We start from the raw sequence: 27,674 nt of genomic DNA on the forward strand, positions 1-27,674 counted from the left end.
ATGCGTCCGGTTTTTCAAGGAATCTCGGAGGCGCCTTAAAGGAGTCGTCCTGCGTAGCTGCACGCGCAGGGGTCTCCCGAATTCCCTTTCTGTTGCTTGACGGCAGCGTTATCGAGACTGGGCCACCCCGTCTCCCACAGGCTGTGGAAGTCGGCGAGAGAAAGGGTTCAAATTCTCGCTCGATATCTGGCAAACCGCGAGCACGAGGCCGCCGCGCCGACGCCATCATCCCCTTGAGATCGTCTGCATGTGACCAACCAAAGTTTCGGACCCCAAGGAAGCTAGCCGCAATCGATCGACAAAGAAGCCTTTCTCTGACCGGGTTTTCTCCTCCTCATGCGCCGAGAGGTGAGCCTCGAGGGCGTGACGGACCCCGAGCCTAACAGACGATGCCTTTTATACGGCAGACAGAAGGGACAGGCAGTACAGGCTGCTTATGGGGGGCACGAGGTCCACCTGACTCTCGACAGAAGCCGCAAACGGGGAAGATATGCCTGTGTGTTTCGGGGGGTGGTGTGCCTTTGGACCGCCGAAAACCGCGCGGTCGGCGAGTCTGGGCCTTTGTACAAGGTGCCGCGTGCTCAGTCCCCAGCAGTGAGAAAACACGAACTCGAAATTCCGGAAGGGTATTCAGCTGACTCCAAGAAAAGGGGGGATGAGGCCTGGTAGACGCCACGGTCAGGCGTGAAAGGCAATTGGCGAAGGCAGAGAGAGAGGTTCACGGCACACGCTGGTCGGGAGTGACTGATGAAGTAGGGGAGGCGCGGCGGCGACACGAGAAGTGGCAGCACCTACAAACACTAAAACGGCCAGGGAAATACCGTACGGGTCATAATAAAGCGTTTCTGGGAAGACCAGCTGTACACTCAGCCTTTGGAGCCTGGCCGCGGCAAGGCAGCTGGCGACACGGCCCGCGAAGCTCCGCCGGTAAAGGCGACAGGGAAAAGAATCCACGAAGAAAGACCCGAACCCTGCGATAAAACCAAACGCGCCGGTCTGAAAATGATGTTGTTCTGCGTGAAAAGGAGTCAAGAACGGAACCGGATCTTCGGGTATGAATGAGGTGTCGGAAAGTCGGAGGCGCCCGTGCCCCATGCAGGCGGACAAGTCCAGGGACACGCGGCCTGTAAGGCTTCCCGGCCAAGCCTCACATGATTGTCATTTTAACTTGAAAAACCATGGTTTCTAGGATGAACGGCCACGAGACGCATCACTGAACCGGTTGGGTTTAAGAGAAGTACAGGGGTACCATGACTCGCTAGGAGAAACTCGAGGCCTCAGTTGTCCCTACTCTGCGCAGCGTCTCCTGCGCAGCGTCTCGTGCAGTTCTCCGTCGAGACAACGTCGCGGGGGAGCGGCCGACAGTCGGCCACGTCGGGTGACTGGAGACTAGAGCGGCTTCTGGGGAAACGAAACTCGTCAACTCAGACAGTGTGCAGAGACGTCTGCGTTTTAAAGGCAAATGTCCGTAAAGACGGAAAGTTCTCCATTGCGCCTTCTAGAGCGTTCCCAGCCTTTTTCTCAAACCACCTGTGAGAAGGCCTCGGGACAACAGAAAGAGCGTGCTCGGGCTCGTAGCGGGAGGACAGGCAATGAAAGGCGCTCTATTCTGCAAAAGTGAAAGCACCCACACATGGCAGAAGACACAAAGAAATACGTGCTCCTTTAGCCACGTAGGTCGTGTGTACATTGACATAGACACAGCTGCCATCATCAAGCGAGGTACGCCGAACCGACTAACCGAAAAATTCGAAACAACGCTTTTGTAGAGGAGCTCTTGGCAGTGGGAGCACACACGCAGTATGTGTAAGAGCGTGGCAGTCTCTGCGCAGCCTCTCGGACACTTTTCGCGTGGAAGGCGCGCCGCTTCTCGTGTCCTGCCTTCTGATCAGCATGGCATAGGGCCTGGGCTGCTAGGAAACGCTCCAGAGCGGCCGAGCTGCAGGGCGGGCTAAACCGCGCGCGCATACTTCTCTTTCTCTCAATCTGTAAAGACTTATCCGTACGTATCCGAGTCCAGGTGTGCATGTGCAGATATACCCTGCATCCCTGATTTATATGTGCGTCCTCGTGGCCGTTCTCGCGTACGATAAACCCGGTGCTCCGGACAACCGTGGATCCTTGCTGCCATTTTAAGGAAGGAATTCTGTAGCCATAAGGTGGTTAACGGCATCTTTTTCGCGTCAGAAACAACGGAGTGGTCCAGTGTTGAACAGCACGCACGTGGTGCTTGTTGGTGTCACCGCCCATGTTCCGAAGTTATTCACTGTGTGGCGCGTACCCTACTTGCTTCGGTGTTCTCCGCAGCGACCCCGGATGCGTTCAGTGTTTCCAGACCCTCGTTCTCTTTCAGAGGCAAAAAATCTCTGAACTACCTGGCCGTAAAGAGCCACATCTAAACTTCATTGTCGTCTGATTAGCAAAATGGCGAGGCCATGGAAGAGACCGGAGGAAGGAGTTCTAACAGCAATTCTTCTGCTTGTGGAAGCACCCAGCGCCGAAGACACTGCATCGTGTTCTCAGCCTCTCATTCCGATGGCTTCGTAGCCGGAGAAAAACGTGTTCACAGCTCTCAAGAACGAGATCGAAAAACCTGTCAGAGGGCTTCACCTTCGTTTTTCTTTCTCAGTTCAACAACAAAACTGGTCGGGCTCCGGGCGTCCAGGAGCTGGTGTGAACACGCACGACTCTGTTCAGGAACCGACAGAGATGTTGCCCGGGCAAGGACAAAAACGCCCATCAATAAAGCTTTGTATGGCTTCATTCACAACTATTAAAAATCGATCGGCAAACGTCGCACCACGCTGCCGGGAAAAAGAGTCCCTTCCTCAAGCTGGAACAACGCTGGTGTACTCTCCACTTGAAGGCTGTGCATCTCACATGCGCTGCTGTCTCGTGCTCTCTGGGTGCTCCGTCCTTCGCACCCTCACCACCGTTCCCCGGTGTCGCCGACATCCCCTTTCTTCCTTCTTGTCAGTATGACAGCGCCGCGCCTTTCGCACTCGCATTCCTACCCACCCTTGTTCCGCTCACGTTGAGCGCTGTGTGACATTCCCTCCTCTTTCTCCCCTTCTTCGTTTCCTCCTTGGCGTCTCCTGGCCTCTCACGTCTCCTTCGCTGATTCCGGGGATTGCGCATCTGTGAGAAAAGCCGACTCTCCCGGCCGCCGACTAGTTGTAGCCCCGGCCGCCAGCTGGCTCATACGAAGAGGCCCGACAAAGTAATGAGCGCGGAGAAGATCTGATGCGCTGATAGGCGTTTCAGACGCTGTCCCTTTCCCCTCGTCTCTCTTTCGTGGACTGTCACTCTCAAGCGCATTCGATCCCGACTGGGCCTCTTCTTCAAGGGGAGATCCCTTGAGATTCGAAAGGGATTCCGCCGCGTCTTCTGGAACACCCGGCATTCGCTCTTCAGTCGGCGCCGCCCCGTCGAAACTGTCCTGACTGTGCGCGTCTTCGCCCTCGTCCTCAAAGAGGAGGATCCCATCTTGCTCCGCAAAGTTGAAATTGAAGAGCCCTGCCTCTGCCGCCAGCTCGGAGGCGCCGAAACTGTCGAAAACCCCGAACAGCTGACCGTCTCTTCGAAGGTCAGGAATCGACTCCAGGAGCGCGTCGATCTCCAGCAGCTGCTGGGCCTCTTCATCGGCATCCCAGCTGCGTTCTCCAGCTTGCGCTCCGTCCTCGCCGTGCGCGTCTAGCGCGGCCAAGAGGTCATCAACAGCCCGCGCCTCGCCGTCGCCCCCGCTCTTGTCCTGCGCCTCCAGCCACTCTCTGTACTGCAGAAACTTGAGCATTATTCGCTCGTATGGTTTCAGCTCCTCTGGAGCGCCATCCGAAGGCGTGGAGGCGGCGCTCAAACCTCCCTCCCGGTCCCCGGGACCCGCGCACCTCTCTCCATCGGTCCCCTCTCCGTCTTGCTCCGAGATCGTGTTGGCGCTGTCGCCTGCCGCGACCGCTGCGCCTCCCTTGAGCGCCCCCGGCCCGCCTTCGAGGCCAACGGCGGCTGCCGCAAAGCAATCGGCGAGACAAAGAAGAGCCTCTTCCGGCGCTTGACAGCTGGAGCCGGCACCGACGCTTCCCCCCTGTCCGCTCGCTGGCGGCTGTCCTGCACACGAGGACACAGTGCTACCGGACAGAGAGAGAGCGCTGGCGTCCAGTCTCTGCGGGGCCGTTTCAGAGGCCTCACACTTCGCCGCGACGACAGGCGTCGGCTGCGCCGTGTCCTGAGCCCCGCCGCTGAGAGGCGCCGACTCGGCATCGGAAGAAATCTCCGTTTCCGCGTCGCCACGCCCGGCGACCGCGCCCGGGTTCTCCAAAAAACTCTCCGCCGCCAGTCCTGTCCCACCTGTGGCCATCGCACGTTCCTCTCTGAGACCGCGTTCCCGGGCGAGTGGCGTCTTTTCATCCCTTCCGGATTCGCCTGTCGGCCAGCCCTCGCTGCTGCATGCTCTGGCTTCAGACTTCTCTGCTACGTGATGGGACGCGCGCTGTCCACCTTCTTCGCGTCGTATTTCTGTTTGTGCGTCGCGCGTTCGCTCTTCGCCTTCGTCTGCGGCGCGCTCTAGACGCGAGGCCTGCTCGGGTCGGTGCGTGGGCGGTTCGGGCCCAGCCGCAGGCGCACGGACGGCTCCGTCTCCGCATCCTGTTCCTCTGCTCGCGTGTGTGGAGGCGGCCAAGTCCGTTTTGTTTCCCCCTGCTTGGTTCATTTCCTGGCGACACTCAGCGCCCCGTGCATCTGCATCAGTGTGCGGTCTCCGTTGAGACGGGCTGAGCAGCCCGCCGCTCGGCGTGGAGGCGGGGAGACCCGTAGACGCCTCGCCCGGCCCCGCAGAGCGCCCTCGAAAGGAAGCGGCAGAGAGCACTGGCCGACACGCCGCCCCAGATCCAGGGAGTCCGGCGCGTGCTGGTCCATGTTGGCGGGCAAGCTGGTACCGGAGCAAGGCATCTTGAATGACAAGTACCTCTTCGCGACTCAGACGCGGAGGCACGGAGGCCGCTGTCGGCCGCGGCGCCGCAAAGACTGGAGCCAGGCTTCTCGGGGAACAAGGCGAACGCCGCGGCGAGCTGACGGGAGTCTGACGCATCGAAACGGCGCTCCGCGCCGGCGACCGCGCGCCCGCCTGGGCAGAAACGTGTGGGGGGGGAGACTGGGCGGCAACAGTCCTACGCCCTTGCATAAGCGCGGCGTCGGGCGTGAAGTAGGCAGGGACGCGGAGGGAGTCGGAGGCCCGACTGGGTCCATGCTGGGTTTCGCCGAGACTTTCCTGTGCAGACCGAAACGAGCAGAGTTGAGGCGGTCCACCCCGAGACGAGGACGGACAACTGGGGCGCGGAAAAGAAAGCGCGTGACGCAAGGAACCTGCGGGGAGGTGCCCGCTCGTGTCAAGTGAGGCAGGTGCGCGACTCTCACTGCCTCCGTTCGGCTGCAGCGATGACGACCGGGGGTAAGTGGCCCACTGCCTCTGTGTCCCCGTGGCTGTCCCTTCTTGCGGTGACTGCCGAGGGTGAGCCCCCGCCACGACACTGCCGTTCTGGACTCTAGACCTGCCGCTGGGCCGGCGAGTCGACCGCGACTGGAACAAGCTGATGAGATGTTTGACGAGCCGCGAATTCGTTTCTTCGGGAACCGCCGCGCTCCGTTTACTCACCTGGCGCGGCTCTCGGCTTCCTTCACTCCTTCGCCACAGGGTTCCCTGGCCAGAGGCTCGCACTTGTGATTCGAAGCTGCGACTTGTGGGATGCCACGCGCCGCCTGTCCCGGAGCCTGGACTGCCGCACGCCAAGGCGCCAGAGTCTGTCTGCGCGTCGCGCAGCCGCTGCAGCCACTGAAACTCCTTGCTTGCCGGCGCGCCGCGCCACGTCGTCATCCCGCGGCGAGCTTCTTCCCGCCGCTGCGCCTCGTGCGCGGCCCGCGTCCTCTGGCGCATGTAAAAGTCTTCAAGGTAGGACACGCTCGTGCACCCACTCGGACTACTCTGAGAAGAGCTGGAAACGCGACCAGCGGTCCGGCCACCCCCGGGTGTACCTCCAGCGCCTTCGGTCCCTTCGGTACGGATGTCCCGGCTGAGCCTCCCCGCTGTACATTTCGGCTGTCGAACTGAACTTGGAGACGCCCAGGGATGGCTTCCTGAAGGGCCCACCGGCCGCTTCAAATGTGACTCGTCGCTGGCGGTCCTCGGCACCGGAGTGTTTCGAGTTCCGCCCTTGCGGAGGCGTCCTTCGCACCCGCCGCCCGGGACGGCGGACTGCCGTGTATGTACACCCCAAACGGAGGCCTCCGCATCCTCAGTGCTGCCGCTGCGTTCGCATGCTGCTTCGCCAGTTGCCGGAGCCGAACTTGGAGGAGGAATTGACGCGCGGGCTGTTCTTCGGGGCCGCCCATTTTCGCCGCCCGACCGCGACCCTCCAGAGACTGCAGGGGGGGAGGGCGCCGCACCGTTCGTTTCGGGATTGAAAATCTCGGGTCTACTCATTCGTTCGCGGACTGAGAGGCAAACAGACGACTCTCGCGGAGACCGCGGATCGGGCTCATCCGAGTCTTCCTGCTCTTTCTCCTCTCTTGTACAGAAAGAAAACGGAGACGCGCCGAGTCCTCCAATGGTGTCCACGGCCGTGCCTTCGGGAGTCGCATCCTCAGGCAGCTCGGCAGCCGTGCCCAGGTCCACGCCGCGTTTCCCTGACTCTGTGACGAGGTCGTCCTTTCTCCCAGAGATATTTCCATTCATACAAATTTCAAATGAACCCTGCTCCATGGTGTACAGACACCGGACCGCTGCTCCTCTTTTGTCCTCGTAGCCACTCCCGTTTGGGCTCAGGCGTTGTTTTGGTCGGGCGCATGGCCTCCGCAGACGAGGCGAGTTGTCTGAAGAAACAAGGAGCGGCGAAACAGGTGGACGCCTCCTTCGCTTGAAGCGCCTGAAGATGACGGAACAATGCCGGGGCCTCTTCTCAAATGCGAATGCGCCCCTTGCTCCTTGCCTGCAGGGGTCACCGCCGTGTGCGGAGGCGACACACAGTCCCTGCGATCCGCATGCAACAGCAAATTTCCGGGGTTGAACTGCGTGTCCACAGACTCGGTACTAACCGGGCGCTGCGTATGTATGTGTAAACGTGATTCGTCTGGGAAATACCTGCATGCGCTCGTGCATTTACGACTAGATTCACGGGTGTGCTCTGCAACAGCATGATACTCTTGTGCCTCGGATTCTTGAAAGGCCCCGGACACGGAGAGAAGTGGAAAAAGAGAAACGAGACGAGGAAGGCAAAGAATCGACACAGCTCTGTCGCTGCACACCCGCATGTGTGTAAGCGTGCGAAAGGTGCGAAGGGAAACGGCTACGGAAAAGAATCGCAGGCAAGACAGCCCACAATTGAAAGAAATCCATTTCAGCAGTGTACACACGTGTGCATTCTCATACACTTTTGTATGCGTGTGTGTACATTGCGGAAGGGATCCTGCCGCGCCCGGGAACTGCAGAATCGTGGAGTTTTCGCTTTTCCTCACTTAAGCGAAGATAGTTACCGAGGGACCAGTGTGTTGCCAAGTGCAGAAGACCATGAAGAGAAAGGCCTTTTGGCATGTCCCTTCCGCGGGAAAAACGAAAAGGTGTTGCAGCTAGGCAGTCCCGTTGCCGGAAAAAACTCTCCGGCCGCGTTCTTGGCGAGAAAGTGCTGGTCCGCCGCAGCCGCGCGAACGTTTTTGTCCCTGTTCACAAACGCTCGGGAATTTTGGGGAAACAGGCTAGGTCTTTTCCGTTTATGGGCGACTCGCAAATCACGGTGCTCCGGTGCTCGCGCAAAAACACAGCTGTGGAACCGATGCGAAGACGGCAACGACGAGAAAGCATCGAAAAGCGTGACTGAATGTCCAAACGAGAACACGGAGAAGTGCATAAGGCCTCGCTGCTCGGACCGGGATCGTCGCTTTGCCTCAAAAACGGCATTTTCAGGGGCGCCGTCAAAATGAAGTGATTTCGCAGAGATATTGAACCCCGAACAACGGAGAGGCGAGAGGCAGGGGACGGGCGACAGGTAAGACGGGCGACAGGAGTTCGCCGAGAGGACGGCGAAGCAGAAGAACAAAAAACGGAGGCAATTCAAAAAAGAAGAAGATTCAGAGCAGTTTGCTTGGTTTCTTGAACGGAAAAATCCACGCGTGAGCACCGAAAGCGAGAAAAGGCGCACACCACACGCGCACGGAATCAGACGTCGTCCACAGTGCGTTCCGGTCGATTGTCTGGCGTGTTTCCGCGGGGAAGCTGTGCACAGTCCACTCGTCTTCTCCACTGTTTCTGCGTGGAAAGGAAACGCTAGAAGTGAGGAGAGTTTCACAACTCCTCTGTCCACGGGAAACGGCCAAACTTTTTCAACCTTTCGACGGGGCGCATGCTGCAGATAGCACGCCTGGCGTACCACGTCGTTTCCCCCCTCTACAGGAATTGCAGCGGAAACAAAAACGACTTGCACAGACTCTCAACCGGTGAGGTTGTTGACTCTTTCCTTGTTGGTACTCACACCGAGTCGAAACGGTCTTTTACAAAAGCGAATGCGCTTCTCAAGCTAACCGCAGCAGTTTCCGAACCGCCGAGCAGGATTCGTTGTGCGGACGGTCCGACTGCGGAGTCACGAGAGGCGGCCCACAACGGGCTGAAATAAGCGACTTCGAGAAGCGTACTTCATATCTCCCGCCCGTCCGTGGACCTTCTAGGCGACGTGAAGACATAGCGAAACACACAGTTCCAGCCTTTTCTCGTAGACAGTGACATTCCTGCAGGACGACTACGGCCGCGAATCGCTGAGCCTTATGCACCTGTCTTTGGCTAGTGCTGAAGCGTGAGTCGTTGGGAAGACAAAAAACAAAGAAGGGAGTGAAGTATGGCCGCTAACAGAGGTGGTCACCAACGCTGTTGCTGGCGTCGTGAGATTCACTGAAAAAAAACGCCATAAAAACGCCAGCGGAGGCGCTTCGTATAGACCCTCCACAGAAAATGTGCAAAAGAACGCGCACCCAACCGCGCCTCACCCAGTCCACGCAAATTTTGCGTCGCTCTCCCCCTGTTTCGTCCACGGCATCTCCCGCTTGGTCAGGGCATTTTCCGTCGCGGGACGGTCTGTCTTTTTGTGTCTCTCTGCTCGACGGGACCTCTTCACATTCCCTCTCACCCGCTATAGCGTAAAGCGCTCTTTTTTGCTCAGAGCAAACTCTTAGCGAGATCACATCTCCTGCTAGATGCTTCTTCTCCGTATGCGGAGGACGGGTGCCTCCTGCGTGGTGCTTGTCTCCGGGATTAAAAAACTGGATTCGCGGGCGAGTCTCGGCGGCAAAAAAATAGGCTCGGTAGAAGGAAAGGCCCAGCGGCTGACGCTCTTGGCACTGTGACATGACTATCCCTCGCCGTACTCCAGCAAAGTACCAGGGAGATTGCACGTCTATGGATTACCACATGAGCGAAAAAGTTCTGTTTTACTGGGAAGCGGTCCAACTCTTGTCAGCTTTGGAAAAAGGATGTGTCGCCGACTCTCAGTTCTCGGTAGCGGGAAAAAGCCTTGCAAAAACCAAACCGAGCGCTCACATTCACGACCTTTCCTACCCTTTCATGAGTCGATCCCATTCGGGCGTCTCGAAAATCCCAAATCGAAGGAGAAAGGAGACTATTTCCAAACAACGGTACCTGCATTGATAGGTTGCTGTGAAAGCAACACACTGTCGAAAACGTAGACACTGAAAGCCACGCGAGGATGCCACGCAAGGCGCCAGGCCCATACGGAACCGCCGGACTCAGACCTTGACACAACGGTAGACTTTGTGCGTCGTTACACCCATAGATGTTTGTGAGAGAACGTTTCTTACCAGAAGCACACATTTAATACCACCAAGTGAACCTGTAGTTACCAGGGGATTCGACGCCGGAGTTTGAACACAAGACAGCCCCACAAGTCAACACATTTTTCTCCCTAGGTCCCATCATTCGTGTCAGGGCCCGCGCGGCCGCCCGACGGATGCACTCGCTTGCGCCTTTTCAACTCCATGTCGCTATCGTGCCTGCCTCTGCACTCCGCAGTCTTGGTCAGAATCTGCAGAGTCCCAGTCCTCCTTCAGCTCGTCCTACGGAGACAGACAGACAGGTCAGCAGAGGCGACGGTTGCTATCCACACAGGGAAAACTGGACCAACAATGAACCTCACGATCCGACGAGAGACACGCATCCTTGGTCCCTTTTCACAGTTCAACTCCGGTGTCTCCATCTCGCGTTCCCCGGATTCAGTTGACGTGTACGAGTCCCCGATTGCACGCCAGACTGAGTTCTCTCCCTGCCACGACGGCCGCACGACGCAGGCGACAAGCCTGGGGGAAAGGCATCGTGGGCATTGCAAATGGTCATTAGCACGTCCTCTACCTGAAACAGCTGTGCAAGTGAAGTTTTCCTACTTAGCCGAAGATCTAAAATTAAAGTCGGCATACTACGGCCGTAGAGAACTGCCGGCTGAGTTCCATTTGTCTGTGCGCATCCTTAAATGAAAGTCACTCCATGAACACCGCGTGGTGCCTTGGGCATCTTCACGCATCAGAGGGTAAGGAGCGATTAACGTGGAGTACAAAATCGGGCTGAGGAAGAGCATTTCGCCTGCCTCACACGCCACTTTTTTTTACCTCGTGGCCGCGTGGGCATTCATCATCAGCGTCTTCTTCCTCTGCGCCTCTCGCTTGTCCCCGGTCTCGCTCCGATTCACCCTCTGAACCGGAGTCCACCGTTTCTTTCTGCGTTGCTACTTCCGCTGTCTCCGCCGTCTCCACCACCGCATGTCCCTCGACGCCGTTCCCCGCCACATCCTCTGGGTCCGCAGCCTGGGAATCCGCGGGACGGAAGCCACGGAGAGAAGAGGTCAGAGAACTACACGCCTGCGCAGAAGCTAACTTTGCACCCGCGGCCGTCGCCGCACGTGTGGTACTAGCCACGGACGAACCTCCGTCGCTTACAGAAGAAGGACAGGCAGAGACACCCTGAAACCACAGAGCAGACAGATGGGAACTGTGTGCGTCCTTTTCATGCCCACAAACAGTCACGCCGAGGAACGCGAAGCAGCTACCGTGGTGTGCGTAGAAACACTCGAGAAGAGCGCACCACACACTGTCCTCGGGGCCGTCGTGGAGTTGAACAAACGCGCGTGGACGCGTTGGTGGGTTGGGCAAGCTACGCAGCCGGTCGCCCTTTCGCCAGCCCCACGTCGGCCTCTCGCGGACAGTCCCCCCTCGCCTCTGGACCGTCCACAGAAAGCGTGTAAGCTCCTCCGGACCGGAATTTGAACCACGAGTGGGCAACTGCGAGACGCGAATTCGAAACAGCTAGGGTGTGAGTGGCTTACCTTGTCCTGTTCCCGACGTGCAGTCGACACCAGCTTCTCCCACCCACTCGACTGCCACAGCAGTGAAAAAAGGAAAACCGACCCGGGGGACACCCGAGAAGAGGGATCCTTTCTCGGTGCGCTGACGACACGTCAACCATTGGGCTCCAGACCTTCCGCAGACCCTCCTCGACTGCTTCGCGACACGGATCATCCCGCCGTACGCCAACCCCCCTTGTGCTGTCGAAACCTTTATTCTTCGCGCCTTGGTTCGAAACACTTCTGAACACATCCCCTCCCGGTGCTAGCTAGGCGGGGGATCTACTCCACTTCACGCAAATTATCCCAGTTACCCCCCACACACAGAGGGCTGCGTTCCTTGTCTTCTCATTTCATCGCTTTGCTAGGCCCCGCTTTTGGATATTTGAGCTGCCCCGGCGACCGCCTCTGTCGTCCTGCTGCTCTCCGTTCTCGGAATGGCACGCCGAGTTGCCGAGGACTGTCAACTTACCCCACTAACTGACGGAGCGAGCGTTTCGCTTGAACTCCCTAGCGGTCCTGCGTCTCTCCGCGAGGCCGCCGCCGCGAGGATCTCCTTCCTAGACACGTCGGCTGAATCCGCAGTTTGCCCGTGCATGTGTCCCTCATCCGTTTTTCTTTTGGCGGCTCGCGGGTCCCTCCGTCCGTCCACGGGTTCAAAAAGGGCCGTCTTCCCTCCGTTACCTTGAACCCCTCCATTCTCCGGATCCCCAGCTGTCCCCGCCGCTACTTTCTCTCCGACGCCTCCCAAATCGGCACCTAACTCGACTCTTGAAGCCTCCGGCGTCGCCGGTTCGGTCCCGGCCCTCCTGCCGGCTCCCTCGTCGGCGCCTGAAGCGCGCGACCGTGGCCCGCGCCCACTCCCCGCGCCCGGATGGCCTTCTGGACCCCAACTAGCGGTCGCAGTTTCTGACGTCCGTTTCTCCAAAAAATGGACAGTCCTTCGTTCAGACTCCTGGCACGACGAGGTCCGCTTCGAAGCCGCTGAGACTGAAGCTGAACTGGTCTGAGAGGCAACCAGACCACTTCCAGGCCGCTGATAGTCGGCCTCGGATGGCCTCGCCCCCGGGCCGGGTTCCGCCGCCCCCGCTGGGCCGCTCGCATCTATCCGTTCTGCACTATGTGCGTGTTGAAGCCGCAAGTCCGTCTCTTCCGACCCCGTGCACCCCGCGATAAGCATGCGGCTCTCGGGGCGAGAACGCGACGCAGAAGGCAAGGGAAGCAGAGGCTCGTCGGAGGTCATCACGTAACCCGAGACGGCGCACGGCCAAACGGGAGAGGCGCTGCGGGGTGAAGAAAGGCCCGTCGCATCTTCCAAAGAACTCCCCGCGAGGTTGCCTTGCTGGCGCTGCGTCTGAGCCGCCAGAAAGCGCTGATACTCGTCAACCACCCGGTCCCGTTCGTGAGACACAATCCGGTGAATATCCCGCGAAAAGCTGAGGACAGAGGGACCAGAAACAGACGGGAATGATCGCAGCAGAGACAGAAGGAAAGGCAGTGCGTGAAACGCGGGCCGAAATGCACAATCGCGTAGCAACATGGTCAGAAGACGGCGACGCACTGCGACTCGGAACTGCCCTCTGGCCAACGGCTACCCCGGCGAACGAGCGATAGGAAAATATCACGAACAAAGCTGGTGAGTCGAGGCTGTTCGCACACTTCACCCGCCATTCCAGTGGATCAGTGACGAGCGAGTTTCACGTCTGCTTCGCGCAGTCGACGGCAGGGACGTCTAGCCGCAAAGGACCGCGTTACCGCTTCCTCGCGGTACCTTCTGCGAGAAGAACGGCTAGTTCGCCTTCCCATGGCTCTGGTAGCGCCTTGGGTTGTGCGCGGGATCCGTGGGTTCTTCCGGATTCTTTGAGACGGGTTCACGTTCGAAACTCACCCGATCGAATCTAAAAGGTTCTGCTCGAATACGATCGCGCTCCCCATTGTCGCGTAGCCTCCCAGACGCGGCGAGCCGCCGACTCCCACCGAGTCGCTTTCTCCACCGGCCTGGCCCTCGCGTGCGGCGCCGGGGCAGGCCCCAGAGCTCCGAGAACTTTTCGAGGGCGTGTAGAGCGCCTGCGCGCCGCTGGGGGGTCCTCTCCCCGCAGTTGGCGTGGTCGTGTTTGAGTTATTTCCGTACGGGGGAAAGGGGACAGGGAGAGGTGGGATGTTCACGATGTCCGCCCCGTCTGCGTTCCGCTGCAGGTAGGGATTCGTTCGCTGGTCCTTCGCGAAGGAGTCGCTCGAGTGCGCCCCGAAGCCGAGCCGACAGCCTGGGTCTGAGGTCCGGGCGCACACCGGGTCCCGCAGAGACAGGGCCGCGTGCGCAGGCATGTCACCGAAGCCCCCAAAGTCGCGAGAAAGCGCCGAAACGCCGAAAGCGGACAACAGGGGAGGCCCCGGCGGGCAGGCTGGGTCGTACGGCCCGTTCACAAGTCCCGCCTGGACGCTCGGCAGCACAGCCGCCACAAGAAGCTGTTGCAGCTGGAGTTGCAAGAACTGCTGGTTTTGCAGGTGTTGGAGGATCTGGTGCTGGACGTGTGCAAACTCCCGAAGACTCCCGCCAGAGAACGCGCCCGGATGTGCACCAGACCCCGCCAGCGGCGGCGCTCCCCCCGTCGCCACACTGGGCGCAGCGCTGCCTTCGCCCCCGCGGGAAGGCGGGGGGGTGCCGACTGAAGGAAGGCCAGACGAGGCCGACACGCCAGCTTGGGGAGACGAGGCCTCCAGGGTCGCGCCGCCGGCGGCCGCGCTCGGAAACCCGCTCGTCGCGCGGAGCGTCTCCTGTTGTCTGTGGAGAAGGAGCTGGTTTTGTTGGAGAAGGAGAAGTTGACGGAGACCTTCGGAAGCGCGCCACGGAAACGAGGCGGACAGCCCGTTTCCAGTCGCCCCAGGCCCACTCCGCGCAAACCGTGCAGGCGTCGGCACGCACGCGCCTCCCCACGGGACTGGGGCGCCGCCAGCTTCCACGTCATTTAAAGAGTCCGCACCGGGGGTCAACTGCCCCTTCGCGCGTTTAGGTTCGCCGCCAGAGTCGATGACGCGACCAGCAGCTTGCTGTTCTCTCCGGCTGCGGTCTGCTGACGGCGGTGTCGAGGCGCCGCGTCCAGATGCCCCACGCAGCGGCGGGACGCAGGCCTTCCCAGGGAGAGCAGAGACACTCGTGTCCCCGTTAGGCAGACCACTGGCCGCTGGCGGCGCCCCGCGCGTCGCTGGAGGGCCCTGCGGCTGGGCACCTGACTGGACACTGGGCGAGGGAGGAACCGGAGCGAGGACAGAAAGGCCAGAGCGCGCCGCCCGGGACTCCCGCCCGTCGGCGGCTGAAGACAAGATCTCTGGAGAGCCTTGTCGTCGCGCAGGGCCGGTAGACGACTCGCCTGCGTTCTTTGGCGCGACGAGGGACGGCGGGCCTTCCCCGTCGCCGCCGATCTTTCTTGCCACAGCTGATCCCCGGACGCCCTCGTCTTGGGCCAACTGACGGTCGCTGGCGGAGAGTGCACCAAGCCGGCGACGTTCAGGAGACGCCAGAAGGGAAGCAACGAGTGGATCGCTGCAGCGGTCGCAACCCTCAGCGCCTTCTCCCCCAGCTGTCCTCTCACCGAGGCCGTCGACGCAGCAGGTCGGATCGGCCTCCTCCACCCCAACTGGTGAGGACGGGCGGTCAGCGAGCCCAAGCTGCCTCTGCGCTGACAAGGCCAGGGTACCAGAAAGGCTCGCAGCAGCCTGCGGAGGAGCGGGTGCGTGGTCTGGCGGCCGCAGCGGGCCTCGCCGCCTCTCGGGGCGCCGGAGCGTCTGGTGCTCTTCAAAAGCGAGTGTGGCCTCGTCAGCGCCTCCGTGCAACCCCTCTGCCCGCGGCTGCAGGCTGGGCGAAGGCGGGAGCGTCGTGCGCTCAGCGCCTTCCGCGAGAGCGAGAAGACGGCCGGGCCGTCTGTCTGTTTCTTGCCGGCTTTGGGCTCCAGCGCGGGTGGCGGCGAACTGGGCGGTCCCGCTAGCCCTGTCCCTCTGGGCAGCGCATGACGCCATCTGGGGCGAAGCTGCCGAAACACAACATGGCGACGGGCGCAGAGCAGTCGTTAGGGGTACGTCACTCCACCCCCGCGCCCGACTCCTCTCTGCATGCGCGCCTTCGAAGAGTCTCCGAACGTCAGTTGCGCTGTATCGCCTGCTTGTGGGGCCCGGCATCTCGAGCGACAAACTGCGGCACGTGGCACAGCCCTCGGGAGAATGGTGGAGCGAAGTGGACGATCCGGGGGCAACGCGTCCGCCGTCGGTCTCCGTCTCTTCGCTCACAGACAAATAGATGGGAAGAGACGAAGCGCCGGACGGACCTGAATGGAGAGCACCGTCCCTAAGGGACAACGTTGGCAAGTGTGGAGACGAAAGGCCAACCGCGTTGCCTGCAGCGGCGACGCGATCGAGTAGCTCTTCTGATGTCGAAAGGCCAGCCGATGCGTGCAAGGGGTTTCGGAGACGGCGGAGGGACGGCGCTGCGAGACGCCGAGTGGACAACGGACTTCGAGGTGTACCGGCTGCAAACAGAGAGAGAACGAACCGAACACGAAACAACGCCTCATCGATCACAGGGCTGGGATCGCCCCTCGACTCGCTCCGCTCCTTCCCACGTTCATGATCACACCCAGGCGCGTAACCGTAAAAGCGCCCGGAGGCTCGCAGAACTCATCTCGGGCATAATACACGGAGACTTCCCCCGCGAGCGGCCGCATGAACAAAGCCAAGTATAAACCCCTCTCTGCGTGTGCCCAGGGCCGGCTCCTGGTTAGCCGAAAGACGGCATCCACCGACGCCGGAACTCACGTTGTCCATCTCTGTCTGCGTCGTATTTCCCGCCGCTGTGGGGCGACGCGGCCGTCGAGTCCGGGTCTCCACCTCCAGCCTCGCGTTTCCCCCTGGGGACTGTCGAGATCCTCAATCTCTCCTGTCCGTCGTGCTCTCTCTCTGGCGCTTGGCCTGGCCCCGTCCTGGCCGTCCGGGCGCTGTGGACAGTTCCGGACGCAGGCGCCGCTAGGAACCTGGGGCGACGACTCGCATCAGAGACGTCTGCAGGAGACGCCGCGAGCGGGCCGGACCTGAGCGTGGACGAGCCGGTCGCCTTCGTGGACGGACGCTCCTCTCCCGCGGGCCTGCCACTGTCGCTTTTCTCCCGTTCAACGCAAACCGCGTCGTCCCGGTGTGTTTCCTCAGCCTCCTCGTCCTCGAGCTCTTCATCGGCTTCTTCCTCCGAAGCGCGTGGCAGAGACGCAGGAGCCTCTTCGTCCCTAGGAGAGGGTGGCGTGGATTCCCCGTGCAGCACGAGAGACGGCGGCTGGGCGAGAAGGGCGTCCACGTCGCTGTCGCTGCATTCGCTGTCGTCGGAAAGCAACTCCTCAAAGTCTTCCGCTACCACGGCGGCGTTTTCAGCCCCAGGCTCTTCCTCCTGCCCCGACGGCGTAGGCAAGTCGCTTTGGAGCCGGGGCGGGGAGGCCTGCTGGATGTGTCCCGGAGGCGAGGCAGGCCCGTAGGCACTCGCGGCGTGACGCGGAGACGCCCCTAGAGGCGCACTGGCCGCAGCCGCGGCGGCCGCCGCGACCGCCAGCAGGGACGGGGCGCCGTCGGGGCGCGTCGTGCGGAGCCCCGGAGACGGCATGAGGGCGAGGGACTGGAACGGGGCATCCAGTTCTTCCAGGCTTCGATTCACCAGCTGGGGCACCTGGTGAACCTGAGACATCGAGAGAGATCACTCGAGACGCGGCGGGGTCGTGACGCGAAATGGGGGGAAAAAGCGAAAAAAGAAAAGGAAGGAGGCAAGCGAAAAAGACGCGGGGCTGATACGAACGATCAGACGCCGACGTACCACGCAGGGGAAACACGGAAAATCGACGGCGACACGTCTACAAAAACCACAGGCGAGACGACCCCTGGGGCCCGGGCTATAACGATCAGAGACAGCCACCGAGGCGGCAAGCTCCACAGTCGTCAGCACACCGGTCCGAAAAAGACGGCGATTCATCGAACACGCGTTTCTAGCAGTGCTGCCGCTCTGCCCCTTTGACAGCAATGAGCGCTTGCCACGATTCGTGAAACCGGCCGAGCGAGTCCCGAATCCTTCGCGCCCCATCCTCGTCACGGATTCTCAGGTTTGCTCTGTCTCTCTTTCGTCACTCTCGAAGGCGCAGGAGAGAGGCCTGGTAGGAGAAAAGAAAGGGTGTCAGTGCGGAGTACCCAGACCCACGTCCGTTGTTTCTCGTCATCCTATCGGCAGGCCTCGCAAAGGCCAGCGGTGTGCTGTGGACGGCTTACTGAGCGCAGCAGTTCCTCGTTGCTATACACGTGGCGGCGTATCTCCCTCCACTGATTGCTGCTGAGGTTCATGTTCCACGGGCACACGCTTTTGACCCAGTTGTACTTGGAGCTGATCGAGCCCGTTCGCGGATCTCTCCGGCTATACCACACAATCTGGCAGTTGTGGATCTTCTCCAGCTGTCCCCTGGCCGTCGTGGACCCGCCGCCGCCGCCCGCCGCGCCTGCCCCGCCGGGCCCAGCCCCGCTGGACGAGATGGCGGCGCGGCTCTCGGTTGGGCGCACGCGCTCGATCAGCGCCCGGAACGACTTTATCACACCCCCGTGGCATACAATGATGACCCGTAAGCCTACAGAAGACGGGAGAAACACACACTCAGCCAGGAGCCTGAACAGCGTGTCTCGAGTCCAGCGAAGCGAGTCCAAAACGGCGATCGGTCCACCAATCGCTGTCTTGCCAACCGTTCAGAAATTCAAACCCGTAGGTGGTTCTAGCGTTCACTAAAACCAGACGCTCGGCGTCTCTGTATACGTCAGAGGTCCAGAGGGTGCCCGCGAACTGTCATTCCTAGCTCAATCGCGTTCACCAACACGTGGCGAAGCAGCATCACGGGGTCCGTAGAGCGGAGCACTGACCTGCGACAGTTCCCCAGGCACACTCAGCTGTCGTGAAGAGCACGATCCTCCAGCTGGAAAAGAAAAAGGAGCAAAAACGAACCTGAGCACGACTCGCAGAGGTTCTCCATAACGCGGTCTACCCGGAGACACAAATTCGCGATTGATTCCCCCCCCGATGGCTGCAAAAAAGAGAAAAAAAGAGGTACAATAACACAGAGCAACGCAACTGCGGCACTGTTGACCGTCGCGGACGGACTCAGTGGAAACGGCCCTACGAAAAAACGTCGAGGCTCGAAACCATGTGGAAAAGCGACTCGTGGCAACAGCCTCGGTGAACTCGAACAGAGGCGCGGCTTGCGAAAGGAGCGAGGCGAGTGTGTCTGCTAGCTGACGCACGCCAAAGAGGGCAGTGCCGACACAAACAGCAACTACCAAGATCACCACTTTCCGGTTCAGGAAGCCGCCAATGCAGCCTCAGGGCAGCGCGTCGGAATGTCTTGAGCACGCCCCTTTCGACCGCTTGGAGACAGTGCGACAATGCCCGCCTTGGGTGGCATGTATACGTGTATACTAATGTATATCTACATATGCATATATCTATATATATCTATTTATATATATATATATATATATATTGAGCCAGGCAGTGTTTTTCTGTGAATGAGTCTAGTTCTAGATGTAAGCATGCGTGTGGCGCTTTGCACCCGATACGTATGCATAGATGAATAGGCCCGCAGCGGTGAGGGGACCGTCCCACAGCATCTCGCCCCACTACGTCGCCGGTTCACGGACAGCTGGCGTGCCATACTTGCCAATAGAAGGCGTCTCGCTCTTTCCGCCGCATTTCTTCGGGGTGTTGTTCGTGTCTCTCGTGGTGAGGCTTGTTGGCCAGAATTCCTCGGTCGCGCTCGCGAAGGTACATCTCTGTGGCCCACCGGGCCGACGGAAGCGACAGCATTGCCGCCGTCTCCATGGCTCTGTGCGCATACAGCCCGCAAAAACGCATGTGCGAGCAGCCTCCACAGCGTGTGCTCGACACCTCGCGAGCGACGGTCCAGAGAGGACTTCACAATGAGGCAGCCGCGGTCAACAACTGGTAGAGGAGAACAGGCAGAGATGCAGAACGTAGCCTGAAAGACCAAAGCACCGCTGACTCTGTGGAGCGTTGAGCAAGAAAACCGAGAGGCCTGGAGGAGTCGCAGGGGGAACTTCCTGCCACGGAGAAACACGAGGAGAACGGCACGACATGAGGTTTGTCGAAAGATGAGCACAGGAGACCGCACGTGCCTGTGCTCATTTGTGAGCGGTGACGCTCGCGCTTGCGCAAAGCCGTAGAAAAAAGCTCCGGAGAAGAAGATCCAAAGGTATTTGTAGAGAACAGCAAAAAGGGGTGTTTCGTCTGGAACTGACCTGACATATTCAGAAGTGAAGTATTTGTCAAACAGAGTCGCCACATGAGATCGAATCCATCTTCCCGCGACCGCCGCCTGCATCCTCCCCTTGTCGGTAAGCCTGTAGAGGCTATTGTGCCGTTCCCGGAACTCCTTTGACCAAACGCCCATTCCTGGTTCCGTGGCTGCATTGTCACGCGAATGCGAAGCGGAAGCAGACGAGGGATCATTTGAGCCGGAGAGAGAGCCCGGATTCTGTTGCTGCTGGCGACAGAGTCGCTGAGCTAAATTCCCCTCAGACTGGCCATGACGGACCAGAACGAGGTCCACGGGCATGTTCCGATACATTCTGTTGACGGCCAGCAGGATCAGGCGAAGACGCAGATATGAAGCAAGGTACGCGAAGGGCTGGAAGAGAAGGACGAGACGAAGGCAGGTCGTTGCTGCAAAAAAAAGGGAACAAAACCACGTGGCACCTAAACGTGGCAAAAGCGACGCCGCCCCCGCCACTGTGTGAGCGGAGTAAAGAAGGCAGAGCGCAGACTGAGGACGCGCACAAAGCAGAAAGGGACAGAATACGCTCAAGCATCCCGAATGGCCCATACACACAAGGTGAAGCAGAAGGAAAACAGACAAGAAAGATGCAGAACAACGGTCTTCGAAGACCGATGTGCGCGATGTCGAACGGAACCCAAAGAGGTAGCACACAGAAGGGGAAACAGGACCCGGGTAGCGCCGGCGATCCACGAAGGAAACAAAAGCTCTTGTGACGCCGCACACCAGAGATGTGAGTCCCTGTCTCTCCCTGGCGATTCGCCTTCCCCACATTTTCCCCACCCCACTAGACTGCTTAAGACAGCTAAAAGTAGGTTCGTGCCTAGCCTCCTTGACATACCTTCAGCCTACATCAGGCCGTCCCCGCGCAATCCACTCGATGCGACGGAAAGGCCATTGCACATTGTGCTCTGGCTCTCGCGTGCTCTTTCTCTCGAATCCGGGGCGTGCGCCCGAGCGTCCATCAGGCGCAGTATCTCGAATCAGACGGCAGTTTCCTCTCATCACCGTTTCCTTGTTCGAAACGGTCACCACGAGAAAAGCCTTCGCGGACTCTTCTGGGAAGCGTCCGGTCTCTCGTTTTGCAGACGTGTGACGCCTTGTTCAGTTCGACTCAAAATCAATAGTCGAAACCGCCGGGTTCACGGGCAAATTCCGTTTCTGCTCGAAACAGGCGCTAGTTCAGACTCGAGAGTCCACCGCAAATGACAACCGGCGAACTCAATGAACAACACAGGGCGGTAGTTCCGAGAAACGTTTTCGGCATTGTGGTCTTTCAAACGTTCTGGATCTGTGTGTGTGCAGGGAAAAGAAAAACGAATCGCTTCCGAGCACACGTACGTGAACTTTAGCCGTTGCAGGCGATAGGCACCTTCCTGACAAGGCCGCTGGTACGTCATGAATCAAGAAAGAAGCGAAAACACACGCGGAGAATGACGGGAAAGTGACAGGGGACTCAAGGAAGAACGTACTTTGCACAAAACAAGCGCTTCTGTTTTCCAGGGGTCGAGCAGGGGCCGAGTTAAGACACAACAGAGAAGAGAAGAAGACGGCCCTACCATACGACATGCTCATAGGTTCACAAAGTGGCCTCTAGGCGCAACAAGAAACGGGAAATGTTGCGTGTGTGTTTGGAAAATGCTCCTGACTGGTTACAGAGCAGAGAATGTTCAACGCTTTCTCCACATCAGTGAACTGTGCAAGTCGCATGCAGGCAAAAAGTGAACGAACGACTTATCACGAATCTTACCTACCGCATGCAACAACGACCGCCACGGCGTAGGCGATGGCCTCGCCCGACGCAGCTTGCTGAAACATTTTGTTGACAACGTTCATGCTGACGTCACTTGGACTTCCGTACGTAGATGGTTCCCGTGAAAGGAGCAAGAAACAAGAAATCGCTTCTTCTGGATTCTTTGAGGTAACCGGTGAACCGGTACTTGTTACGTCGTTGTAGCTCCAGTGATCTAGCCGTTTGTATCAACAACTTTATCTCCGGATCTGAGGGGCCTAAGAGTAGGTAACGAAAGCTTTTCCACCCTCCGATGCTTTTTTTCCGCGCGCACTTTGACAGGGTCGTAGGTGCCTCGCTCAGCATCTTCATTCTGCTCAATATAGAGATGCACTTTCTCTCCTCCTGACATTACTCAGCTGGTATTTAATACAGAGCCTTAGGATGGTTTCACGCACAAAAGATTCCGCTCTTAAGTATTCCTTTCCACAGTCGAACGGCAATCTGTCATATGTCACAGTGTTGGGCGTTTCTGAATTCATTCTGCTAGCCCAGAGTGGGAAAGACCATGGAGTGACGTTGTCGAAAGTTGCTTTCGGAGGGTAGAAGCCAGAAGAGAAATAAGCGTAGATAGGCAATGTATAGTGGTGTCATGGCTCCCCTTCGCATTCAGTAGCTCTTGAATTGTCCTGGAGCTGCTGTTTCGAGTATTCGGATGCCTTTTTGTCTCTCCAAACTCTCTTCCATTGTGGAGGAAGGCCGTTCCTGCTCTACTGACTGATGTGTTTAAAAACGCTCACCAGTTCCTTACTCATGCTGCATCAACTTTACACCATATCTTTACCCGAACAAATGTGGTTCGACGCCTGTGCAACGTCTCGCGCAACGACGTAGAGATGCGAATGTCTTTCAACTTGTTTACCACCGCAGTGCGTTGCTTCTTGAGTCTCCTAATGAGAAAAAAAAACGAAGCAGTGGCCTTGTCCTGACGCGCGTTCGCGGAAACGTCGTACTACGTTATCTCGCTTCTACGCGACGCTCACATGACTCGTTCTGTTTACCCTCCCGTTTAGGGAAGGTCGAGGCGACAAGATCTCACTCGCTGTGGTGCCAACTCAGCAATGCTCGTCGCGTGCATTCAGGCCTCTCTCATTCGAAGCGTTACAACTCGCAGACCCGCATGTACATTCGGATATAGTTTCCCTGCTCCTTCAGAGAAAGACGGTGCCCTGCCGCGGATACACTCCGCCGCGGATACACTCTGCCGCCAGTTGTGGCGGGCATTCCAAGGCCGTATCCGTTGCTTGTATAGCTCTTGTGCACAGGAGGAGCGCGATGAAGGGCTCCTGCATTTCCACAAGACAATTGGCGGGGCACCAATACGCTCCCACCGTACTGCACGGTCAGCTTCCATCTTCGCAACTTGCGAGATACACCGTCATGCAACCGAAGCATTCTGACTTCACTTCTCACACTGCGTCGACAGCTGTACGTTCGCGTGGAGTTGGTGACTCACCGTCCACATCAATCTCCATAATAAAAATGTTGCCTCCTCTCGCAATAGCACAGCAAAGAGAGTTGTCCCAAAAAAATCCTAAAGCGTGCATTGCCTGTTTTGGGCATAAAGCACTGTCCCTAAAATCCTATTTCCCCGTTTAACTAGCTCGTAACAGAGAAGTAATCTTGCAGGAACGCCGCTTCCAAAGAAGCAAAAGCAAAGTATGCAGCCACCACGCTAACCCCGGCAGTCACAAGCACGGAGGGGGTGTTCGCTCCGCCACTCGACATTTCGCTTGTTCCTAAGACAGTCACTTCCACGCTACATACGGTCGAGCCAGCAGTGCTCTCTCCCCCATTTATCGTTTCCTGGGACTTGCACCCGACGACAAACTTCTGTTCGTCGACTGGGAATTTATCATTTGGTACGGTTAACGTTGCTTTGTGAGATGTTTCAGTGTCACCGCTCCACCAGCTCGGCTGAAAATCCTTAAAGATGGATGTGTATGGCTGGTCACATTTATGCTGGACCGGGGCTCCTGCTGGACAGTGCTCGGTGGTGTGATCCTCAGGCTGCACAACGCCGGCAGAACCACAGTCGAGTGTGACGCTTGGATGCGTCGGCGAAATCGTCACTGATTGAAGCGCGGTCCCGGTATTACTGTCGGCCCCGTATGCGCAGCTGACGATTTGGTTTACGGATGCAGAGGGTTTCGCTGCAACGGTCACCTTCACTTTACACGACGTATTTGTACCTTTCTTCCCGCAGCCCACGCCGAACTGTTGATCTGTCAACGGAAACAAGTTCGGCGGGATTTCGAGCGCGTAGATTTTCTTAAGTTTTTGTTGCTGCCACGTCAGAGAAGCATCCGTGGCACCATTCAGAAGCTGGGTTATTGGGAAGGCTTGGTTCGCGGCTTTATGTGCTTGTAGCGCCCGTCCTGCAGGCTTGCACTGTGACAGGTCCGGACTATCCACGGGACACACCATATCCGATTCCATGGGATCAGGCATCCCCACATCAGCATTTGCGCAGGTGAGTTGAATTGTGTTGACTGTGGTGGACAACCGGGCCGTCAGTTTCGTCGCGGATGCAGAGGTTCCAGTAGAGCAGTCGCACAAGGCGACACCGTTGCTCACTGTGCACGGAGACTCACGCTCTTCACCAACAGAGATGCTGAGCGTCTCGTATTGGCGAAGGGCCTCCGCGTGGAGCACGGCCACGACCAAAACAAAACAAAGATAGTCAGAGACGACCAGGAGGAACTGTGCAGCCCCAGCTGATGTCGGTGTCCACAGTTTTGCGACTGATGTCGTCATTGCGCAGAAATGGGAACTCGACGCGCACAATCCGTCTCGATGTAAATGGTGATGTATCTAACACACTATTGTTTATCAGCATCCACGAAGTGGATAACCGTTGCTCCTTTCTCGATTTGCGAAGGGCATACATCTATTCGACACACCTTTCATTGAGTGACGGCGTTTCCAGTCGACGGGAGTCGCCATTCCTTCACTTGACGGTGCCGGATCTCACAGCAACAGCCGTTGACCACGCGATAGAAGTTCGACTCGCGCGCGGGATCGAACTAGCGCCGCTTGCCACCGTGGGCACACTGGCAGCCACCCGTCGAGGCACAGACAGGGAACGGCAGTTCGCTGGTCCTACGTCACCAGCTGCGGGCGATGGTGCCAGAAAAACCGCTAGGCGGTGAGTCAGGTAGATGAGGAACGCAATCGTAGCATAGGACAGAATAGCTCTCGCAAACTCTGGCTACCTTTGACCCTTTGGCATCGGCTTCTTTATGACACGGGGTCGTGTGATGCCCGCACCACGCAGCTGACCGGCATACGCCAACCGATCCTGCGGCCAGGGTCGGAATCCCTCTCCCTGTCGCTTGTGGGCTAGCAGGTAGCCAATGCGTGCCCACCTCGTCCGCACACCATTCGGCAACCACAAGCGACGGCGTCGGTGATCATCCGGTGCACGCTTCTTGAGGATCCGTATGCTTCGTGTTCACAGCCCCGTCACCCGAGGAACCGGAGTCTGCTGTACATCGTATCTGTGTTACCACTCTCTGATGCGTGATGAGGTCCGTGTCCAACGGCAGCAGAAAGACCCTGGAGCACTGCATGGAGTGAAGTAGACGCTAGGAAGAGATGCAACACACAACCCCTGCATGGTACTGCCACTGACTCATGTGGGTTGCCCGCTGGATGATCCCGGTTCCTCTGCGGATGGTTAAGGGTTTGTGGTGTCATGCGCGATTCATTGCAATGGGCGTACTGGTGTCAATCACGGCGCCTGACCTACACTGTGTTAAACTGAACAACTGGGCTGGCGTTAAAGCCTGTCTGCTTTCTTGTTTTCATGGGGCGTTCTAGGGCATACTGTTTGCAGCAGGGACGTGTAGAGACGAAAGGTTTGTTCAGCCGGGTGTGTAGCTATTGTTGAGCAATACCTAGTTCATTTCGGCGGCCGCTGGCTCAGTTTGCACTTCACTGTGTCAGGTCAGTGTCAGTGGAATGCCTTCAGCAGACAGCCAATTTAGGGAGCGACAGAACCTTGCCAGTAACAGACACATAAGCGAACGCCGCCGGATGACTACAACTTGCTTGTAACGCACGCATAGACTGCAACGGGCGACCGTAATTCTCCAATACGCTGGTCACAGGCTATTCCAGGCGCGACAGCTCGGTTGGGCTGGAACGCCACTTCACTCAGTTATCCGCATGAGAGTTTGACATTCCTGCGCCCATATCTAAATATTATTCAATCAATACGGTCACCCATTTGCTCGTTCGATAGACATTTTCTGGAAAGGGGGGGCATTGCTAGGTTGCGCTTTTAGTTACCCGGACGCAAGTGGTTACAACTGAAGCATTGTCATCCATCTACGACCTTTTCTTCGAACATCGGGAGACCCCCACGGCGCAACGTTAATAAAAGTCGATTAACATTTACGCAACGATGTTTCTGGAAAGGGTAGAGCTTTAGGGAAGTGAAAGGACGGCCGTGGTTGTACACTTTTGCCACTCCCTGTGATCACAGCTTTGTCTCGGGATATTTCATCTAAACTCGGCGCTCTTTTTTAACTCCCCAGAAAAAGGTAGTTTGTGAAAGCCTTGGAATCGTTCTTTTTTTCAGCGCATTTTCCGGTGCACAGGTCTTGCCGACAAGCTCGTGTCCGCCGTGCTGTAGCGAGCAAATTGACGTTGGCAGTTACCCGTTCCTCAGTTCTCAGGTTGCTCTGTATCATGTGACTTACAGAAAGTGACCTTTGTGTTCCCCCTTTGTCTCTGCACTTGCGACACTTCCACAAAACACTCGAAAATCCAGGTCACGTGTGACCCGTCCGTCTGTAACCTGTTCGTATTGACGCGCTCCAAGAAGGTTCACGAACACGGTGTATCAATTGTACCTTTGCAACTTCCACATCTCGCCTGACTGTCGTTGTTCCTGGCCTTTGCGGGATAATCCAAGAACCAGAACAAATGGAATGCAAACGGAGATGAACACGTTTCTCTAATACGTTATAATCATGTTTTTATGTTCCCGAAGTCGTGAAGTAGAGGTGCCTGTACACCAGAAAGGCCTCGAGTATGCTGGAAACACAAGCAGCAACAAATCAGAGGAAGGCATGTGACTAGACGTTGCACTTCAAGGAAGGTTCCTTTCCCACTCGAGTACAAATAGTTTGTGGGAGTTTCTGGTATTTCCTAGTACAATGCTCATATCCGCAACATCCTGTTGTAGGAGCTGGTTTCATACATGGGGATAAAACACCCTTAGAAGGTGCTCATGGATGAGGACTGGATTTTTCGGATCAGATTTTTGCGTCGCTCTGCCGCCTTCAAGCGCACGAAAATCGATGACCGGATAGTGTTCCCATATGACGATTATTTTCCTAGACGTTTTTTCTCAGGCACCGACGTCTCGTACGCATATCAGTCACAGCTCGAACGAAACAGGAAATCCGTATTGCTGTCTTTTCTATAGCAATAGGCAGATACTCCCGTACCAGACAGATGCCCAGACCTTAATCGAACATAGGGATCCAGGATGATCAGAGGTGCTGGATACTACATCAGGCGCTGTGACTCGACAAGGAGATACACCTCATGAGTTCTTCAGTGCCACAGGAAAAGAGAAGCAGATAGTTTCCTCGCGATCGCTGCTGTACTTTATCTCCCAGCTGTTTCCGTAGGTACGGATATTGCACTACACGGTACATACTTTAATGCTGCACATTTCCATTGTGTATTATCTCTGGAGCTCATTTCAGGGAATACACGTAAAGATGACACAACTCCTTTCTGATGTCGCAGTTCACAATGAAATATTGCCACCTCTAGCTGGAAACTAAGTTTCTCTTGTCATCTTTCTTGCCCATGGAATAACTGGAAGAAACCTACTTGAAATTCCGCAAGAAAGGAATAGACTTGAGAAGTTTTTCGAGGCCTTCAGAAGGCCTGAGAAGGAATTTATCGAAGAACGGACTTCGTAGAGCTGCCAGATATATGCATTTCCTCCTGGAAACAGCATCGCGCAACGGTAGCACGCACGGCAGGTGCCCGTCCATGGACCAGCGTCAAGACTACCAGCAGAAGTATACCTCTGAGAAGACATACGTATATCTGCATGCATCTAAATGCATTTCTGCGTGCCCCCCTATATTGTGGGTAGTGTAGCCGGGGCCCCAGAGTGTGAAA

At 57.7% G+C, this 27,674-nt stretch overlaps 3 protein-coding genes across 3 annotated transcripts; all 3 read right to left on the reverse strand.

The window, feature by feature from the left end:
• Positions 1-3,103: 3,103 nt before the first annotated feature.
• On the reverse strand, positions 3,104-6,751 carry NCLIV_011290 (conserved hypothetical protein; the record flags this gene model as incomplete). The annotated part of the gene is made up of 1 exon (XM_003880646.1): positions 3,104-6,751. The coding sequence occupies one exon, from the start codon at positions 6,749-6,751 to the stop codon at positions 3,104-3,106; it is 3,648 nt and encodes a 1,215-aa protein (XP_003880695.1).
• Positions 6,752-10,032: 3,281 nt separating this feature from the next.
• Positions 10,033-21,568, reverse strand: NCLIV_011300 (putative phosphoglycerate mutase; the record flags this gene model as incomplete). The annotated part of the gene is made up of 12 exons (XM_003880647.1): positions 10,033-10,104; positions 10,651-11,001; positions 11,364-11,414; positions 11,854-12,817; positions 13,270-15,406; positions 15,701-15,901; positions 16,188-17,088; positions 17,670-18,019; positions 18,306-18,358; positions 19,076-19,264; positions 19,698-20,121; positions 21,487-21,568. 12 exons carry the CDS (start codon positions 21,566-21,568, stop codon positions 10,033-10,035), a joined length of 5,775 nt encoding a protein of 1,924 aa, XP_003880696.1.
• Positions 21,569-23,123: 1,555 nt separating this feature from the next.
• NCLIV_011305 (srs domain-containing protein) lies at positions 23,124-24,281 on the reverse strand (the record flags this gene model as incomplete). The annotated part of the gene is made up of 1 exon (XM_003880648.1): positions 23,124-24,281. One exon carries the CDS (start codon positions 24,279-24,281, stop codon positions 23,124-23,126), a length of 1,158 nt encoding a protein of 385 aa, XP_003880697.1.
• Positions 24,282-27,674: the final 3,393 nt, after the last annotated feature.

Source organism: Neospora caninum, chromosome IV (genome assembly GCF_000208865.1).
Source record: "Neospora caninum Liverpool complete genome, chromosome IV".
Classification (NCBI taxonomy): Eukaryota; Apicomplexa; class Conoidasida; order Eucoccidiorida; family Sarcocystidae; genus Neospora; species Neospora caninum.